The 19,219-nt window shown below is 43.8% G+C and overlaps 1 protein-coding gene and 1 long non-coding RNA gene across 2 annotated transcripts in view; both read right to left on the minus strand.

The window, feature by feature from the left end:
- LOC141051188 (uncharacterized) overlaps positions 1 to 19,219 on the minus strand; it is a 181,746-nt gene that overhangs the window by 54,641 nt on the left and 107,886 nt on the right. Inside the window, 1 exon segment of the mRNA XM_073548052.1 lies at positions 6,178 to 7,799. Within this exon segment, the coding sequence (XP_073404153.1) occupies positions 6,178 to 7,799 (1,622 nt within the window).
- On the minus strand, positions 1,554 to 4,141 carry LOC141051147 (uncharacterized). Its single transcript, XR_012220583.1, has 2 exons — positions 3,755 to 4,141; positions 1,554 to 2,056 (listed from the first exon to the last, which is right to left on the minus strand). It is a non-coding gene; the product is annotated as an uncharacterized lncRNA (long non-coding RNA).

Consider the following 19,219-nt stretch of genomic DNA (forward strand, 5'->3'; position numbering starts at 1 on the left):
CCGCTGCGGTTTACCATCTCCTCCATTGTAGAGATGATAAACTGCAGGGCAATCCGCAGATAAACCGCCGGTCTTCTGACCTGCGGATTTTACAAAATCCGCACGGACGAATCCGCAGAGCATTCCGCAGCGTGTGCACGTACCCTAAGGAAATGTCTTGTATCATTCTCCCGCTCCGTAAGCTAATCACCTGCCTTTACTGATGTGGCTGACGTCTCCTATATCATCCACAGTCTGTTGCACCTGCGTAGCTCCTGTTCCCTCCTTTACAGGCGCGAGAGTTGATCAGACTGTGGATAACATAGGAGACGTCAGCTGTGTCCATCAAGGCACGTAAGACAATGAATGGGGCCCATAGTGAGTGACTGTCAGACACATATAGCCCCTTTATCCGGCTCATCCTCATTCTCTTTTATAGTCACTAGTGTCCTCTGTTATCCGCTTCTCATTTCTTGCCATATTCTCCATGTTTATATTTAGTTCTTCATCCAGTGATCTGGTCTGCTTGTCACTAACTGCGCTAGCATCCTTGGTTATGTCTCATTCTGTGAGCTATTGTCCTCTGTTGTCTGCCTCACAACCCTGGTGCTTTTGTGCTACCATTTGCTTGTGATCCACCCCTTGTGCTTTTGTTCTAGTGTTCTCGGTTTTCAGCCTGTCACTCCATGTGCTCTCTGTTATCAGTCTGTCACCCTCTGTGGTTCTTGTGCTCTTTGCTATCATCCACTGATGTCCCCTGGTCCTGGCTGCTGTTCCTCGGCTGTCAGAGGCAGACAGGCAGAGCCCCTCCATGTCTTGGTTGCTTCACCAGTTGAGCTTTGCTGCAGGGAACTTTAATAAAGATGAGTGCTGAATCAGGATTGAGTGAGTGAAGTCCCCTCTCCTCCACAGAAGGGTGATCTCATGACTCACTCTCTGCACTCTGATTGGAGATATGGCCGCCCTTCTCCCGTGCATGCTCTCTATGATCACGTTTGTACTGTGCACGTTAGTTGTGATACATGAGCAGTACAAACTCAGTGAACATAAAATATAATCATTGCCAGAAGTCAAAGGCCCTTAGTGGATGGGGCCCTGAGCGATTGCCCAGTCTTCACCCCCTTCCCCTGTTGGCGCTGACTATGACATATTTGTTTCTCCACAAGTTTGGGATACATCCAAAGGCCAAAGATACAAAGTGCTCAGCAGAACCTTATACTGATCTTATAGACATGCTGCAGAATTCTAATTTATTTTTTGGAGTGAAGTTATTACAATTGTATACTCATAATCAGCAGGTTTGGTCGGAGACACCAAGGTTTCTTTTATTAGTGTATGTAGAAGAACGGACACTGGACACACACACGGTAAAACTGTGGTAGGAGGTTTGTGACGAGCGTCAACTTACGCTGAGTCGTTTCTTCTTTGAATGAGTGGACCCTCTGGGCCGTGGCACCCACCCAGGGCGAGCTAACCTATACAGGGAGTGTCAGGGGCAAGACCAAGGGGGTGAGCCACCACGGCAGCTGGACCAGACGGCCGGCTCAGGGAAACAAGACAAGGCGAAACGTTAGTTCAAAGAAACTTCATTTAAGGAAGGCTTCAGGGATAACATCAGGTACAAACATAACCAGAACAGGGACAACATAGCAAAGTGCGTGCAAGGGCACACCAAAGTCCAGGCATGGTACGTGCAGATGGTAGGCGGAGGCACGATGACATCAGACTCCGGACAGCAAGCGAAGATCAACCGGGACATCAGGTTCTGAAGCTCTGTAGGCAATCATCAGGATCCGGACATCCGAAAGTCAGCCAGGGTTCCATGCAAGGAAATAAGACAGGGTTAACGACATGATGCGTGTCAACGGACACGCCAGGTTCGGGTTCACAGGACGGAGGCCTGCGCATGCGAGGGCACGCCAGGGACGGGTTCAATGGCATCTGAATCTGGGGTGCTGGCATCGACCGACAGGGTCCAGGAAGCAGGCTACGGACATCATCTCCGGACATCAGGCCGCAGTCATCTAGGTCCGGACCTCTGGCAGCGGTCGGCAGGTTACGGAATCCGGCAGGCAAACTAGGGTTCAGAGCAGAGCAAAGAGGCAAAAGGCTTTGTGCAAGAGTAGCACGAAAAGGCACAGTGCGAGAACCAGCGTGCGTACAAGGGAGCACGGAGACCACAGCGGGGGGCACCGGCAGGTTGTACCGACAATGGCATAAGCATCCGGGCATGACTAGAGGCGGCACCGCTGCGGCCACGCAGCCGGAAACCACTATAGCACTGGACGGGGGCACGGCTGAGGCACACAGGCGAGCTCAGCTAGAGGCGACACGGCTGAGGCACACCAGGCAGGCACAGGCGACCAGGCACCTGCACGGAGGCACGGAGCCACAAGGCAGGGCTAGGCAAAGGTACAGGACAGAGACGAGTGCGATACCGCACGGCAAAGCCTAGTACGAAAAGTGCAAGAGCGCACAAAACATCAGAGGCAAGGTATAAGGAAAGAGTCAGAGTCCTGCACATGCAGAGGGCATGCCAGGGCCAAAGTACAAGCCGAGGCCTGCGCGCGCCAAGGGGCACGCCAGGGACAGAGACAGAGTCTAGCAGCGGAGCGTAGGCCGAAGCCCAGAGCCGGGCCAAGGGAGAACCTTGGGACTAGACAGGGTACAGAGTGAGGCCTGCACATGCAGAGAGGCACGCCAGGGACAGGGTACAGAGACGAGGCCTGCACGTGTAGGGAGACATGTCAGGGACAGGGTACAGAGAGGGGTACCTGAAGCCACAAAGCAAAGCGAGACAGGAAACATGGAAACACGGAACAGAATCAGAGCAAACAAGGACTACAAGGCAAAGACAAAACATAACGCGAAGGACAAACACTAGACAAGGCACGAGACAAGAGACGGAATACCGAGCACGGAGCGTAAGAGACGCACGACAGAGCAGAGTGCAAGGGCACAGAATAGAGGGAGCAACCCCACAGACCAAGCAGCCTTGCAGAGAAGCCACACAATACTCAGGCCCTGAGCATAGGAAGGGGCGGTCTGATATAGGGCATAGCACCACCACTTCCGGGTCAGGACCAGGGAAGAGCTTCCAGTTCAGCTCCTCTAGGATCACAGAGCGCGGTCACATGATCAGGGCTTCAGACCTGCAGAGACGATTTCAGAACCGGACAGTGCAGGATCCTAGGAAAGGTCACATGATCAGGGTTTCAGACATGCAGAAACGATTGCAGAACCGGACAGTGCAGGATCCTAGGAATGGTCACATGATCAGGGTTTCTAGACATGCAGAGACGATTGCAGAACCAGACAGTGCAGGATCCTAGGAAAGGTCACATGATCAGGGTTTCAGACATACAGAGACGAATGCAGAACCAGCCTATGCTGGAACATAGGAAGGACACATGATCAGGGATTCTAGAGCAGAAACGCAGGCATCCTGCAGCTCAACAGACATGAGGTGAGTGTGCACACTGCTCTAGGGAACATGCAGGATAGCAGACACGAGATGCGCGTGCACACCGCTCCAGGGGTTCTTGAGGCAAAACAGACATGGCAGACATGACAGACATGGCGAGCATGACAAGGTTTATTGCTTCTTGCACATAAATTGATATTTAGTTGGATTCAGATTAACCCTCTTCTAAAACGTGATTAACAAAGTCAAGTCATGTTATCCGCTGGGTTTTCATCTTCCCGGTTTAGCAATTTCATGCTTCAATGAAAGGTCAGCACTTTATTTGGTATTGAGTGCCGCTATTTTTCTTACCTGGATTACAACATAGTTCTCCGTATGAGCTGAGCAGCACTACCTGTGTCTCCTTTTCTACCTGCCTTGGGGACTGTTATAAGATCCATGGATGCTTCCCTCTCCGTCCTACTAAGTAGCTGTTATCTGGAGCTTGTAGTGCCGGTGAGCATTACTCTCATTTTCACTCTGTAGAGATAATCTTACCCCAGCATTTTGGATAGGGAAAGGGGAAAGAGGCAGACATTTTGTTATTTCTGTTAAAAAAAAGTAATAAAATATATATAATTGATTCTTGTTTCTTATACCAGAACTGTTACTCTGGTTCCTAACTGGAGTACTATTTCCTGTGAGGTGAAAGCTACTAATAAGGCTAGTTTCACACTAGCGTTTATTTCCTGCAGCGCACGGCGCCGCTAAGCCCCGCCCCCTCCCGGCTCCCTGCCCGCCCCATCCGGTCATCGGCGCCTACTAGCGCACATGGACGCTTGCGATCTGCGCACCCCATCTTTAGCATAGGGTGCGCAGATCGTGCGCTAGTAGGATTTTAGGGTGCGCTGCGCACTTTTGAAGGTGCGCCGTGCGCACCAAAATGCAACATGCTGCGTTCGGCGCACACCGGCGCACCTTCAAAAGTGCGCAGCGCACGCTAAAATCCTACTAGCGCACGGCCAGCGCACGATCTGCGCACCGATCGCAAGCGTCCATGTGCGCTAGTAGGCGCCGATGACCGGATGGGGTGGGCAGGGAGCCGGGAGGGGGCGGGGCTTAGCGGCGCCGTGCGCTGCAGGAAATAAACGCTAGTGTGAAACTAGCCTAAGATTCACCAAATTCATTAAGTGCCGTCTCATTGAATTTGGCACATCATATTGCTGCACTTTCCTCGTTAAGACTGGCGTGTGAAACATCAGTCTTAACGATTTTGGGCCAAAGAATTTGTTTTACAAAAATCCAAAGGTTAGGTACATAAGATTTATTTAACGCTAGAGGTTTTGTCAAAGATGAGTAACAAAATGAACCCCGAGTGTCCTAAGTGTCAGATTTACCCATCGTATATTATTGTTATGCTATCAAGTGGGGGGGGTCAGGTTATTGAGGCAATTGAGGAAGCCTTTTGAAGTCAGATCTTCTCTATACCCAATAATATGTGCATTGGGGTATAGAAAAGGGAATCGGTTCCTAATAATGCTGAAAAACTGCTATACTTAGCACGGAAAGTGCCTAAAAAATGGATCCCATCAGATGTTCCTACAAAGAAGGAATGAATCATAGATGTAAATAGTCATTTACAACATTAATATGTTTATTATTGCAATATACATAAACGCAAGACATTTATTCAGACATGGAGACTGTAGATGCAAAGAAACTGTAATGAATTGCAGATCACTAAGATTGGGCGTTTGGAAAAAAAGGAGGAAGAAAGGTTCAGTATTTTTTTCGGGTTTGGGGCAGTAGAGAGGGTTGCAATACCCTTGTCGATATAGTGAATATATAAATAAATAACAACATGAAATATTAAATGTTATATTGCTTTTTAGATACGAGATGTCTATTAGTAACTGCATGTATATTAATTCTAACATATGTTCTAACTTGCTTTTCTTTCTCATTTACTTGTCATTACTTTCACTGTATCTGTTATGTGTTTTCTTGTACAGTTTGTCAAAATATATGAGAAAAATATTCAGGATTGAGAGTCCTCAGTAGTTGATACCTTTTAATGGCTAACTGAAAAGATGGTAATACATTGCAAGCTTTCGAGACTACTCAGGTCTCTTCATCAGGCTAGACTAATACAAAATCTGAAGTCACATATTTATGCACAATACAGCCTAGAAAAAATGCAATAGATAAGACAAGTGACGTGAAGCAGAACTATCAATATGGGAGAGGGAGAAGCATAAATATAAACATTGGACCAGTTCATAGATAAGGAGTTCGGATGTTTTATGGTCCTCTGATTGGGGTCTAGTTCTGTGTTGTGATGCCCCCACAAAGTTTTAAAAGGAAATTCCTTAATTGATGTAAAAAGACATAAATCCATGTGACACATTCATTCCAGCACTGAGAGTGTCAAAGTTCGTCATAAATTTGTACTCCCAAACTCGTCTCTCTCTCTGAGAATTGAAGTTACCTTTCAATACCAGTAATTTCATATCCACGCTGCTGTGATCAGGGATACAGAAATGTTTTGCCACAGGTAGATCCATTCTTTTTTCTCTTATTGTGTGAAGATGAGCATTCATCCTTGTTCTAAGCTTTTGCCCTGTCTCCCCCACATATAGACCCCCAGTTGGACATTTAGTACAAATAATTAAGTACACCACTACTGAGGACTCTCAATCCTGAATATTTTTCTATCTACTGGCTAACACGGTACAAAGATATACATCTTTCCTGTATCAAAATATATGGATTCTCCCCTGTGCTACTTTTCTTTATGGACAGCTGAAAGTTCTGTTTACTTCTACTACCTGTACAGTATGAAGTTTCTGATGTTTAACAAGACTTGACTGAACTGCAAAACATTTCCCGCATTCTGAACATGGAAAAGGTTTCTCCCCTGTGTGAGATCGCTCATGGACAACTAAATGTGATTTCTGATTAAAATATTTCCCACATTCTGAACATGAAAAAGGTTTCTGCCCTGTGTGAGTTCTCTGGTGTATAACAAGACTTGATTTCTCTGAAAAACATTTCCCACATTGTGAACATGGAAAAGGTTTCTCTCCTGTGTGAGTTCTCAGATGCACAACTAAATCTGATTTCTGATTAAAACATTTCCCACATTCTGAACATGAATATGGCTTCTCCCCGGTGTGAAGTTTCTGATGTCTAACAAAATTTGATTTATCTGCAAAACATTTCCCACATTCTGAACATGAAAAAGGTTTCTCCCCTGTGTGAAGTTTCTGATGAATAGCAAGACTTGATTCATTTGCATAACATTTCCCACATTCTGAACATGAAAAGGGCTTCTTTCCTGTGTGATATATCTGATGCCTAACAAGACTTGATTTATCTGTATAACATTTCCCACATTTTGAACATGAATATGGCTTCTCTCCTGTGTGAATTTTCTGGTGTTTAACTAAATATGATTTACCTGCAAAATATTTCCCACATTCTGAACATGAAAAATGTTTCATGCCTGTGTGATTTCTTTGATGGACAACTAAATCTAGTTTTCGAGTAAAACATGTCCCACATTCTGAACATGAATATGGCTTCTCTCCTGTGTGAGTTTTCTGGTGTAAAACAAAACTTGATTTCTCTGCAAAACATTTTCCACATTCTGAACATAAAAAAGGTTTTTCCCCTGTGTGAGTTCTCTGATGGCCAAGTAAATGTGTTTTCTGATTAAAACATTTCCCACATTCTGAACACGAAAAGGGCTTCTCCCCTGTGTGAGTTCTCTGGTGTATAACAAGATGTGATTTCACTGGAAAACATTTCCCACATTCTGAACATGAATATTTCTTCTCCCCTGTGTGAGTTCTCTGGTGTATAACAAGTCTTGATTTCTCTGAAAAACATTTCCCACATTCTGAACATGAAAAGGGCTTCTCCCCTGTGTGAAATATTTGATGTCTAACAAGACTCGACTTATCTGTATAATATTTCCCACATTCTAAACATGAATATGGCTTCTCCCCTGTGTGAACTCTCTCATGTCTAACAAGCTTTGATTTCTGGTTAAAATGTTTCCCACACTGTGAACAAAAAAATATTTTCTCCTTTGTTTGAGTTTGTTTAAGAGCAGCAATAGACATTTTGAGGGAAAAATTATTTCTATTTTCTGAATTTGATAATGGCTGGTTTGTTCTAAGAGCAGTTTGATTTTTATTGCCTCTTTCGTGACTTTTATTTTTCTTAATAGACTGTGATGAATTAGAAGTTAGGACCTGTTTAAAAGAATCATAAGATAGATCTTTACTGTGAAGAGATGATGGAATATCTGGAGTAATGACATTTTCTTCAGTTATATCTTGTGTGATCTCAAGGTCTTCTGATTTAAAAATTGCAGAAGTCACTTGTCCCTCTGATCTCAATGTACCGTCATCTGCCAAGAATAAAGATTATTATATTTGAACAAAATATTCTTAAAAGTATATTTGCATATTTATAAAATATACATAGAAATTGCAAGTTATGTAGACACAACCATTTAACAATCAAACATTAGAGCACAAATGAGTAGAGCCTGATGATGTTCAACCCTGTTTGTTCGTTCTAACAGATACTGGAATAATACACCAGTAAAAAATATTATGCAGGCCAAAATGATACCAATAAAAACTTACCCAATAAATCGGTCTAACAAACTATCAATGTTTGATATCGCCGTAATGAGACTGATGTGGACAATTATGTCTCTAGCCATTTTTACAGCAAAAATAACATTGTAAAAGCACAACCCAAAAATAATGGCAGCATTGCATTTTTCAACATTTTGGCGCACTTAGAATTTTTTTACCCTGTTTTTCAGTTCATTATATGGTTAAAGGAATTGTGAAATTCAAAACTACAACTTGTCCCACAAAAATATCTATGTCCTCAAGAAAAAAAAGTTATGGGTCTTGGAAGAAGACAAGGAAAACACAAAAGTGCAAAAAGTACAAATATTCTAGTTTTTAAAAGGTTATCTTCACTAATGCTTGTAATAAAGGGGGCTTTTATTTTCTGGCCTCTTAGACTCAACCACGGAAGGCTCATGTACAAGTTCTTATATAATGGACATTTGTAGAATTATTTACAGAGAGAATATCTTTCAGGCTCTTGAAGGTAAAAATATCAGACCTTTATGTATTAAACGGAACCTGTCACCATGTTTTTCCCCATATACAGTACGGCCACTACCACTAGGGCCTCTGTTATAAGGGTCACTTTTACAACATACTTGAATGCTCTACAAAAAAGTCCTAAATCCACTCAGTAGATCCCAATTATTTTGGATCCCATATTTTTTTTCTTGGTAAACAGGACAAGTTATTAAACTTGGGCTCATGCAGCTTGGTAGAGCAAAGGCCTAAAGGCATTTCAACTACAATGTGCAAATATATGAAGGAACAGCAAAAGATCGTCGCACTGATATTTTATGCCTAGTCTGCAACAGCGACAAGGGGCCAAAGTCTACATCCAGAGTAAAGAAGGTCTCTTGCCAATCACAGAGGGCAAATCTTTACTGTCAGAACGTAAGGATTCTTTAATACAAGAACAATGAGACTATGGATTATTATTATTATAATTTGTTTATATAGCACCATTAATTCCATGGTGCTTTACATGAGACAGGGTTACATCAAAATACAGATATCACTTAAACTGGTACAGAGGGGAGAGGACCCTGTCCTTGCGGACTTATATTGTACAGGATTATGGGGAAGGAGACAGTAGGTCGGGGTTGCAGTAGCTCCGATGGTGTTCAGGTGGCCGTGTGGTCATTGCAGGCTGTAAGCTTTCTTGAAGAGGTGGGATTTCAGGTTCCGTTTGAAGGATCCAAATGTGGTGGATAACCGGATCTGTTGGGGCACAGAATTCCAGAGGATGGGGGATATTCAGTAGAAATCTTGGAGGCGACTGGGTGAGGAGTGAATAAGCGTGGAGGGGAGAAGGAGGTCATGGGAGGGCTGGAGATTACGTGAGAGAAGATATTGAGAGGTTAGTTCAGAAACATAAGGAGGAGAAGGGTTTTGGATGGCTTCGTAGGTCAGCGTTAGTAGTTTAAACTGGATACGCTGGGAAATTGTGAGCCAGTGAAGGGATTTGCAAAGAGGGGAAGCAGGAGTGTAGCAAGGAGAGAGACTAATTAGTGGGGCAGCAGTGTTAAGGGCGAAATGGAGGGGTGCGAGAGTGTTAGAAGGTAGGCCACAGAGTAGACTATAGGCTATATCTCTTTTCTCATGTGCAGGCATTGCAGCAGTCCAGGCATCCATGGTTACAACTAGAGATGAGCAAATATTTCAATATTCAGTTTGGATTACGATAGCCGTATTTGCAATATTCGCCGAACACAGCCAAAAGCCGAAAGTCAATGGGAGTAGAGATGGGCAAATATTTTCAGAAACGATCGTCAAACATAAATTCGGCACAAACATGGTATGAATATGGCAAATTCGGAAACTGAGATAATTTTCTGCACATATTCATAGAATGGTAGAGTTGGACGGGACCTCCTAGGTCATCTGGTCCAACCCCCTACTCAAAGCAGGATTCACTAAATCCTCCCAGACAGATGTCTGTCCAGTCTCTGTTTGAAGACTTCCGTTGAAGGAAAACTCACCACCTCTCGTGGCAGCCTGTTCCACTCATTGATCACCCTAACTGTCAAGAAGTTTTTTCTAATATCTAATCTGTGTCTCCTCCCATTCAGTTTCATCCCATTGCTTCTAGTCTTTCCTTGTGCAAATGAGAATAAAGATGATCCTTCTACAATGTGACAGCCCTTGAGATATTTGTAGACAGCTATTAAGTCTCCTCTCAGTCTTCTTTTTTGCAAGCTAAACATTCCCAAATCCTGTAACCGTTCTTCATAGGACATGGTTTGCAGACCGGTCACCAATCTGGCCACCATTCGCTCATCTCTAGTTATGACCACTAGCAACTTGCTAACAGTCACTATCAGTGGTCATGACCATGGATACCTAAGCTCTTGCAATGCCTGCACATGAGGAAAGACATAGCGAATCATAAGAACCACACAACACCTCCAACTGGAGGCATCTACCAATATCATCATTACACCTACGACATATTGGGATAGGATCTTGGAGATGTTCAATATATTTTAAGAATTTGGCGCCATTTTGTTTTCACTTCTCAATTTCATTATCTAGATTAAAAAATATACATACATATCTAAAGATGAGGTTATTTTTACACTGGCCACTGAGCCTCATAGTAGTTTGACACTCCCTGCTCTGTAGGGATCAGTTTTCAGGAGTCATCTCATCACAGGCAGGTTTACAATGACATAACACCACTACATAGATTACACAGGATTCACCATTCACAATAGAAAATTTTCATAGCTCACCTTCTCCCCCTCCCTATACAATGACCTTTACACAAGTCAATGAACATTTCTAGTCTATTGTTACCTAGGTCATATAGAACAATTCTAAATGTTGCTAATGGGGTCTTCTCAAGTTTAGTTACCCACCATCTCCTGGGATAAAGTTATCACTGGAGGTCCCTAGAGTTTCCAAGAACAGGGGCTCTGAAAAGCCCAACGTGAAAGAAGAGGCGGTCAATCATGGGCACCTCTGCTCCTTTCACTCTTAATGGGACTGACAAATAGCTGAGCGCAATGCATAGCTTGTTTTCAGTACCTCCATTAGAATAAATGAAGCAACTGGGTATGAGCGACCTGAGCAGAAGTTCTCAGGATCAATGGCTTCACGGAGATCAGATCCCCTCCTATGGATAAAAATAACTTTTAAACTTGATTACACCACATGCTCATGATGGCTGCCCCCATAAAATAAAATTACTTATTCTTTACTTATACATATTAGTCTATAAATACGTGCACGCCCCGGAAGAAGAATACGTCGAAACGTGCGTTGGAGTGGGAGACAGGGCAATTTCGGCTTCCCACTAAGGTAATGAATATCTCTATGCACCTTCTCTCCATTTGTTTTTTATACTGCTTACCTGGGCCTGCAATGTCATTTACATGCACAAAGGCACTTTCTGGGGTTTGTCTCTAGTGGTCCTTGTTTACATTATCTATTACCTACCTGTTACATACCTATCCGTCTGTTACTATGGAGGGTTTGTTTAATATATGGATTCTTTACAGTTACATGATGCTGTAATGTTTGATTCCCAACAAAAAATAAGGAGAGCCTTGATAAATGTAATATTAAAGGTTAAGGGCACTAGATTCTGTGATGGGACATTGATCCCGGAACGAGTGGAGTGGGGAAGGATCTTTTACCCTAATATTGCTGTGAAGATCTGAGGTTGTGGATTGTAATTATCACCTAAGCTGGCTAACAATGCAACTATTTTCTATGAAGGGAAAGATTTTCCAGCTCACCGCTTCTGCATCTTGTTAGTGCCTGGAGCACGGACCCGCTGTGTCAGGGCATAAGGAATCCAAATGAAGTAGAATGCCCAGCTCAACAGCGTAGTGAAAAGCAAAGTTTTATTCACCACTGACATATTCCAAAGAGAGGACAAAAAATCAGCATGACAGGTTACAAGTAGTCAGATCGACGCGTTTCTGGAGACCAAGCTCCCTTGATCACGCGTTACGCATTGTAACCTGTCATGCTGATGTTTTATCCTCTCTTTGGAATGTGTCCGTGGTGAATAAAACTTTGCTTTTCACTACACTGTTGAGCTGGACATTGTGCTTCATTTGAACTATTTTTTACGCCTTACATCCATGTCCCCAATGTTAAAGATAGGTACGCAAGACGACGCGGGACACATGTGGAAGTAGGCGGAGCTTTTACGGAAGAAGTACGCAGCCATACGCAGACCAGTAAAACGCAAGTGTGAACCCGGCCTTAAACAGTTATTCTCATTGAGATAATCCAGAATAACATCCCTCAGAAACCCTTCAAATATTTTACCAACAATAGAGGTTAGACTTACTGGCCTATAATTTCCAGGTTCACTTTTAGAGCCCTTTTTGAATATTGGTACCACATTTGCTATGCACCAATCCTGTGGAACAGACCCTGTCGCTAGAGTCCCTAAATATAAGAAATAATGGTTTGTCTATTACATTACTTAGTTCTCTTAGTACTCATGGGTGTATGCCATCCAGACCCGGAGATTTATCTATTTTACTCTTATTTAGCCGGTTTTGCACCTCTTCTTGGGTTAGATGGTGACCCTTAATATAAGGTTTTCTTTGTCTCTCGGCATTTCACCTAGCATTTCATTTTCCACCGTGATTACCGTGGAGAAGAAGGTGTTTAATATATTAACTTTTTCCTTTCCTCGTCATCTACAACCATTCTTTCCTCACAATTTTTTAAGAGGCCTACACTTTCACTTGTGATTCTTTTACCATTGATATAGTTGAAGAACAGTTTGGGATTAGTTTTACTCTCTTTAGCAATGTGATTCTCTGTTTCCTTTTTTGGCAGCTTTAATTAGTTTTTGATTAGTTTTAGATAAAGAATTTTTCTCCTTATAGTTTTTTAGAGCTTCAACGGTGCCATCCTGCTTTAGTAGTTTAAATGCTTTCTTTTTACTGTTAATTGCCCCTCTTACTTCTTTGTTTAGCCACATTGGGTTTTTCCTATTTCTTGTCCTTTTATTCCCACAAGGTATAAACCGCTTACAGTGCCTATTTAGGATGTTCTTAAACATTTCCCATTTATTTTCTGTATTCTTATGTCTGAGGACATTGTCCCAGTCAACCAGATTAAGGGCATCTCTAAGCTGGTCAAACCTTTCTAAAGTTCAGAGTTTTTGTGACTCCCTGACATGTCCCCCTAGCGAAAGACAAGTGAAACTGTACAATATTGTGGTCGCTATTTCCTAGATGCCCGACGACCTGCAGATTTGTTATTCTGTCAGGTCTATTAGATAGTATTAGGTCTAAAAGTGCTGCTCCTCTGGTTGGATTCTGCACCAATTGTGAAAGATAATTTTTCTTGGTTATTAGCAGAAACCTGTTGCCTTTACGGATTTCCAGGTCTCTGTTTCTCAGATAATATCCGGTAGTTAAAGTCCCCCATAACAAGTACCTCATTATAGGTTGCAGCTTCATCTATCTGCAATTCATAATGAGGTCGGCAACCACCTAAACTACACTCCCAACCAGGGTTCTCCAAATGTCTTTGTGGGATTAGTGATGGGCAGAGGAGAAGACCTGTATTCCACCAGATGGAGCCATGGTTCCTTGGATTGTTCCTGAAGAGGGTCTGCTTGCAGAGGGAGCCAGAGGCTATTTATATCCACAGCTCCCAATCAGAACATTTTTCCACAGGATTGGAGGACGGTGGGAAAGGTGATCCTTCATTGTTCGATTGTTCAAATAATATACATATTTATCCTAAATTGTGTAGGTTAGTAAACTGCAGTGGGCTGATGCAATACGTAATCAGCATGCATTCACAAATTACCATACAACAAGAGACAACGTATAGTCTTATATGAAAGAATGGCTCAATTTAGGCCTCTGGGACACTATCAAGAGTAATGGAATGATTGTTTTTAACTTTACCTTCATCTTATGCATACATAAGATCCAGCCCACACGTCTTCCTCTGCTTACTGTCACTGAATGGAAACATTGATTCCACAGGCTGAACACTTTCCAGATGAAATAAGTGCACTTAAACTGACGAGCAAGCAAATCTCTAATAAATCTCTATGTCAATAAGTTTGGTTCAGTTGCCTTTAGAAGAAGGTCAGCTCCTCACACTGGGGAAATTAGCATCTGCTCAATGGGGATTTAACTCCTTTTCCTGGATCAATATGTCATGTTCTAGGATGAACTCGATAGACATATGTTTCACATTAACCATTTACTATAAAATGGAATCCAGAGTTAGGCAATTAAGGTCCGAGTCTAATAGAATGAGGCAAGTGAAGCTGAATCCAGGTCCAGAGGCACGAAGCCCCTCTAACCGGAATCAAGGATAGAGACATAAGATGCGAGGCATGAGCCCCAAGGCGTAAGGCCAGAAGCACAAAGCCCGGACACATGAGGCGCATGAGGCAGAGAGGGCCAAGGCTAGAGGCTCGGAGGCCTGAGGTTTATGAGTCTCTAGGTATACGAGGCCCAAGCACAGAAGCACAAGACCCAAGCCCAGAGGTCAGAGACACAAGTCCAGAGGTCAGAGGCACACAGTTAGAGACCAGAAACCCGGAGGCAAAATGTGCGAGGAGTACGAGACCCTGAAGCACAAAGTGTATGTGCTCGGAGGCATGAGGCACAAGGTCAGAGCCTGTGTTCAGAGACACGAGGCACAAGGCCAGAACCGCACTCTAAGAAGAAGAGATAATTTCCTGCATCATATGCCCTCCTATAGATGAAGTACTCAGACTAAACCTGGTCTGGCAAAACAATAGTGGAAACATTTGAATGTTATTCAACCACCAATCATGAGGCCACGAGTAGCAAAACCATGAAAGTATCAGTAGGAGGAGGAGTCCCCACTGTGTATCCGGCCCGGAACCAAAGTTCCTAGGGGGACTGTTTCCGGGGGACATGATTAGGGGACGGAACACAAAGAGTTCTAGAAAGGTTGGGGGTGGAGCCAATATAAAAGGGGCTGAGGACGCCAGCAGAGGGCAGTCGACGGAGCAGGAGAGAAGGAGCAAGGAAGCTAGAGGGCGCCAGAGCGCGAGCCAGAGCAAGGAGAGCAGAGCAGCGACGGGAGAGACTGAAGGGGGACTCACCGCCAACAGAAGGGAGACGGCATCAAGCCGTCCAACAGAGAGACACTGACCGCCTGACCGCGCACCCAGCAGCCGCCCAATACCACCCTGCGGGTGCGGCCCATCCGCTGCCGCCCGCGCGGGCAACGCCACCCTGCCTCCGCCAGGAGGTGCAACGCAGAGGGAGTCTTCAGGGGCCTGCTGTGCCTCCACTTCGCCTGGGCGTAGAAACGACCGAAGCCTCTGTCAGATCCTTGTCGGCTGGGCCCAGCGGCTGAAACGCCGAAGCAGCACCGACTACCACTCTGCTGGACGTCAGAGAGGATAAGTGACACGTTGTAGTTAATACTCAGGACCCGTAGTCGGCCATTCTGCGGCCCTATAGTGACTGGTCTTTGCTGGGTTAGTCGTGTTCGTGTTACCACTGTATTCTTGTTTTGATCCCCGCAAGGATAACTGTTGCTAGCTTGTTTGGTTGCTCGAGACAGCCCTAAAGGTATATATATATATATATATATATATATATAAAAGTTACATCTTAAGTTCATCCCGTCTCGTCACTGCATCCCACGTACCTCCGATTACTACATAACTAAATGGCAACGGCCAATAAATGAGGCAGCAAACTGAAGTCAAACGATGAGACATAGCTCAGGCACGTGGCCTAACGTTAGCTCGGAGGCCCAAGGTCTAGCTCGCGTTCCTAAAACAAAACGTCAGCACCTGAAGCCCAAAGCTCAGCTTCGGTATAAAGTCTTGTAGCTAGTATCAGCCCAGAGGCCTAGCCCATACAATATTTACACAGTGCACTTACCGGCCCTAATTCCACACCATCATGTAGTTTTGTTATACATATACATTTTGTTATACATAAATTTCTCCGTATTATAGACAGGGGAAGCTGGTAAAGCCAAGAGCTCACCATGGAGGGAAGTGGCGGCACAACTAGAAATGCTGAATTATAGTAGATGAAGCACTGGCTGATGGCTGAGTGACCTCTGCCCCAAGAAGTGTCAGTCCCGGACCAATTGACCAAGAAATGGGAAGGCTGAGACCTGCCCATCCCACCTGAGTCCGTACAATTAAATTCCACAGCATAAGATAATGTCATCCTAGGAGAAACTCTTATGCGACTATCCCCTGTAAAAACCGGATGTACAGTGGGGCAAAAAAGTATTTAGTCAGTCAGCAATAGTGCAAGTTCCACCACTTAAAAAGATGAGAGGCGTCTGTAATTTACATCATAGGTAGACCTCAACTATGGGAGACAAACTGAGAAAAAAAAATCCAGAAAATCACATTGTCTGTTTTTTTTTCATTTTATTTGCATATTATGGTGGAAAATAAGTATTTAGTCAGAAACAAAATTTCATCTCAATACTTTGTGATATATCCTTTGTTGGCAATGACAGAGGTCAAACGTTTTCTGTAAGTCTTCACAAGGTTGCCACACACTGTTGTTGGTATGTTGGCCCATTCCTACATGCAGATCTCCTCTAGAGCAGTGATGTTTTTGGCTTTTCGCTTGGCAACACGGACTTTCAACTCCCTCCAAAGGTTTTCTATAGGGTTGAGATCTGGAGACTGGCTAGGCCACTCCAGGACCTTGAAATGCTTCTTACGAAGCCACTCCTTCGTTGCCCTGGCGGTGTGCTTTGGATCATTGTCATGTTGAAAGACCCAGCCACGTTTCATCTGCAATGCCCTTGCTGATGGAAGGAGGTTTGCACTCAAAATCTCACGATACATGGCCCCATTCATTCTTTCATGTACCCGGATCAGTCGTCCTGGCCCCTTTGCAGAGAAACAGCCCCAAAGCATGATGTTTCCACCACCATGCTTTACAGTAGGTATGGTGTTTGATGGATGCAACTCAGTATTCTTTTTCCTCCAAACACGACAAGTTGTGTTTCTACCAAACAGTTCCAGTTTGGTTTCATCAGACCATAGGACATTCTCCCAAAACTCCTCTGGATCATCCAAATGCTCTCTAGCAAACTTCAGACGGGCCCGGACATGTACAGGCTTAAGCAGTGGGACACGTCTGGCACTGCAGGATCTGAGTCCATGGTGGCGTAGTGTGTTACTTATGGTAGGCCTTGTTACATTGGTCCCAGCTCTCTGCAGTTCATTCACTAGGTCCCCCCCACGTGGTTCTGGGATTTTTGCTCACCGTTCTTGTGATCATTCTGACCCCACGGGGTGGGATTTTGCGTGGAGCACCAAATCGAGGGAGATTATCAGTGGTCTTGTATGTCTTCCATTTTCTAATTATTGCTCCCACAGTTGATTTCTTCACTCCAAGCTGGTTGGCTATTGCAGATTCAGTCTTCCCAGCCTGGTGCAGGGCTACAATTTTGTTTCTGGTGTCCTTTGACAGCTCTTTGGTCTTCACCATAGTGGAGTTTGGAGTCAGACTGTTTGAGGGTGTGCACAGGTGTCTTTTTATACTGATAACAAGTTTAAACAGGTGCCATTACTACAGGTAATGAGTGGAGGAAAGAGGAGACTCTTAAAGAAGAAGTTACAGGTCTGTGAGAGCCAGAAATCTTGTTTGCTTGTTTCTGACCAAATACTTATTTTCCACCATAATATGCAAATAAAATGAAAAAAAAACAGACAATGTGATTTTCTGGATTTTTTTTTCTCAGTTTGTCTCCCATAGTTGAGGTCTACCTATGATGTAAATTACAGACGCCTCTCATCTTTTTAAGTGGTGGAACTTGCACTATTGCTGAGTGACTAAATACTTTTTTGCCCCACTGTATTTAGATTAAAACTTGAATGACAAAAGAGCAATAGGGCCTTATCTGGATTACCAAAGATGGATTAAAAAGGGATTTGCTCATCTGGGGGAGTTGTGAAAATCAAAACCTCTTTATTAGCTGTAAAGCAAAAGACCACTGCTGCAGATTTACCAAACAGATAGTAAGCAAACTTGAACGTGAAACTGGATAAAAAACCTGTTCTGCTGAGGATCAAATATACGAAAGGGAAACAGATACTGTATGGATACAGTTTTACTTGTCAAGGCATTTCGAGGTGATGCTACCTCTTCATCAGGGCAAACCACAATGATCATTGTGGCTTGTCCTGATGAAGTGGTATGATCACCTCAAATCGTCTTGAAAATTAAAACCGCATCCAAACGGCATCTGTTTCCCTATCGTAGATTGGATCCTCGTCAGAGCGGATTTTAGATCCACTTACATCTCCAAGTTTGATTACTATCTGTAAAAACAAGAAACACACTAGAGAGTGGAGGTGGGAGGGGTCTTTTAACGTCATTATGGCGTCTCTGGTCTTGATCCGGCATCTCATCTCCTTACAATTGCTGTCCTCCTTTCCTGCTTCATGTCGATGATGCATCCTACATCATCCACAGCGTGTCTATCTCGCTCCTGCGCAGTCACACTCCTCTGTGCTCTGTTGAGAGCAGAGCAAAATGCTGTAGGGCGCATGCATCGGAATTATTTCTGGGTCATCGGCACTCATTGGCCTTTCCCGGCACAAGCACATTACAGTAATTTGCTCTGCCCTCGGCTGGGCACAGAGGAGTGTGACGGAGAGGAGTGCGACTGTGCAGGAGCACCATGAAGACACAGTGTGGATAACATAGGATGCATGACCCACACAAAGAAGGGAAGGAGGACAGTGATGATAAAAAGAGTGGAGGCATTGGATCAAGAAATGAGACGCTTGATCCAGACCAGAGACACCCATTGGACCGGACCATGCCGACTGTGAGTATAGTAAAAGGCCTTTTTTTGAGATTTGCAGAGTGGATTGGGGACTATTTTTTTTATATCACATTCTAGCATGCTGTAAGAGGCCATAATGGAGATGGATGTTGTTTATATGGGGAAAAATCTGGTGACAGGTTTACTTTATTTACTGTCTTTTTTTGTTTTGCTAACTACATTTTGTGAGGCGTTTAAAAAACCTCTTGTGAGTAGACTGCGTGGCCTCCATGTGCTCCTGTGGGATAATACTGATCTCCTTCATTTCTTACACTGCCAAACTTAAAAAGGAAATAATTACTGTTACAGATATTTACAGAGGGAATTGTTATACAAGTAGGATGAGAGGATTCAGATTTCTTTAGTTATTTGCAGATAAGACGTTCTATTT

This window comes from Dendrobates tinctorius, unplaced genomic scaffold, assembly GCF_039654945.1.
Source record: "Dendrobates tinctorius isolate UK_male_01 unplaced genomic scaffold, ASM3965494v1 ptg000155l, whole genome shotgun sequence".
NCBI lineage: Eukaryota > Metazoa > Chordata > Amphibia > Anura > Dendrobatidae > Dendrobates > Dendrobates tinctorius.